The sequence below is a fragment of the Sinocyclocheilus anshuiensis genome, unplaced genomic scaffold (assembly GCF_001515605.1).
Source record: "Sinocyclocheilus anshuiensis isolate Anshui unplaced genomic scaffold, SAMN03320099.WGS_v1.1 scaffold1762, whole genome shotgun sequence".
Lineage (NCBI taxonomy): Eukaryota > Metazoa > Chordata > Actinopteri > Cypriniformes > Cyprinidae > Sinocyclocheilus > Sinocyclocheilus anshuiensis.
In genome coordinates, this window is record NW_015547656.1 from 244,761 (window position 1) to 246,628 (window position 1,868).

General features: G+C 38.8%; 1 protein-coding gene across 4 annotated transcripts in view; it reads right to left on the bottom strand.

Annotated features, from left to right (window-relative positions):
• Window positions 1–972: 972 nt before the first annotated feature.
• The window catches only part of vdra (vitamin D receptor a), a 59,449-nt gene continuing 58,553 nt past the window's right edge, over window positions 973–1,868 (bottom strand). For all 4 annotated transcript variants that reach the window (XM_016504407.1, XM_016504408.1, XM_016504406.1 and 1 more), the window contains one exon: window positions 973–1,575. In XM_016504407.1, coding sequence (XP_016359893.1) covers window positions 1,322–1,575 — 254 coding nt within the window. In that variant the 3' untranslated portion in view covers window positions 973–1,321. The remainder of the gene's footprint in view (window positions 1,576–1,868) is intronic.

The window sequence follows — 1,868 nt, forward strand, 5'->3', positions numbered from 1 at the left end:
GTGTGTGTGTGTGTGTGTGAGAGAGAGTGTGTGTGTGTGTGTGTGTGTGTGTGTGAGAGAGAGTGTGTGTGTGTGTGTGTGTGTGTGTAGTGTTTAGTGTGTCTATAATGCCTCCGCCCTTGACATACAGGCACACATACTTACTGACAGATCAATATATCAGACAGGCCACTGACCCAAAACCTAGTGAACTCCGAAGATTCTCAAAAGTAACTGATTTTGAACGTACTACAAAGGCAGCAACTCATACAAATAGCTTGCAGAAATCTGACTTGCAATGGAGTTCAATAGAATTAGACACTAGTATGTTACTAATCTAACAATGTGACATTCTAAAAATCATACAAATAATTTTTAATCCCTGTTATTTATAATTTATCATTTATTTAGTTATGCTTATTTATAGTACATTAAATTATAATTATAAAGAAGTATACGTTTATAACATTTATACATTATAATTATTTATAATTAAAATAAAATAAAATAAATATACATATATATATCTATGAATTTTGCTGTTCAAATTGTTCCTACACCCTTGCATTCTGGGATTTTTTTCCCGTGTGTGTTGCAATGTGATATGGATGCATATATGTCTTGAAATGCTGCCTACGTAGGGCACTCACTAGGTTTTGGAACAGAGCCATTGTGAATTTGAATTGCACATAATATCGTTGACTGTGTACGTCACACACTCACACACTCACACACACACTCACACACTCACACACACACTCACACACTCACATAGACCGTGAAATGAATGGGTGTCTATGACTGTAAGAATTACTGCAAGAATGACACTTCAAAAATTATTTAAAAAATATAAATAGATAATGTCTAAATAAGTATCCAAATATATATTTTCTAAGCATAAGATAGTATTCATGCACAGAACACTTATCAAAATGCTTATTAATATTGGAACTGCATCCAATATCATTTCATCAATCTGATAGTATAACTCTCTTTCACACACACACACACACACACACACACACACACACGAACTAGAAGAGCCTGCTAATCCTATTACAACAGAGGATCCTCTGGCTATACATTATCACTTAATACAAACCATCTCTCTCTCTCTCTCTTAAATATAAATATTAGTTTATATGCATCGTTCTATTCATACATTATTAATACATTCCTTTCGGAATTCCCCGTAGCTTAAAAGCGGGAATCCCGAGACGTTATCCAGACCTGTGCACCACACCTGTGCATCCCTACAGGCCCCCGTAGCGTGAGCGGTGACGCTCTAGCGGTGTCCCGTATGCTGCCGGGGCTCCGGAGCGTGCCGGGGGGCTCTCGGATGCTAGGACACCTCGCTGCCGAACACCTCCAGCACCAGCGGCGTCAGCTGCATGCTGTGCTCGGGCTGGAAGGACAGCGAGCGGTACTGCTTGGAGTGCTCCTCGCTCAGGCTGCGCAGGTCCGCCAGCTTCTGGATCATCTTGGCGTACAGCAGACGGCCGCCGGGGTGATGGATCCGGATGTACGCCTGCAGGACGTCACACAGACGATCCTGGAGCGCCTCGATGCGCACGTGGTCCTGAACACCGGGCCGATCTGCTCCAGAAAAGACCAATTCGTTTATATAGCCAATGCCTTAATTCCAAATGAGGATCATTACAATACATGCGATTCATACTGAAAAGAAGTTCACCAGAAAACAACTAGTACCAAAAATAATTAATAAAATAATTTAAAATAATTCCAATTTATATTTACATTTATGCATTTAGAAGACGCTTTTATCCAAAGCGACTTACAGTGCATTCATTTATTATATATTATATACATATTTATATATATATTTTTTATTTATTTATTATTAATAGTTAATTTTATGCATCAAATTA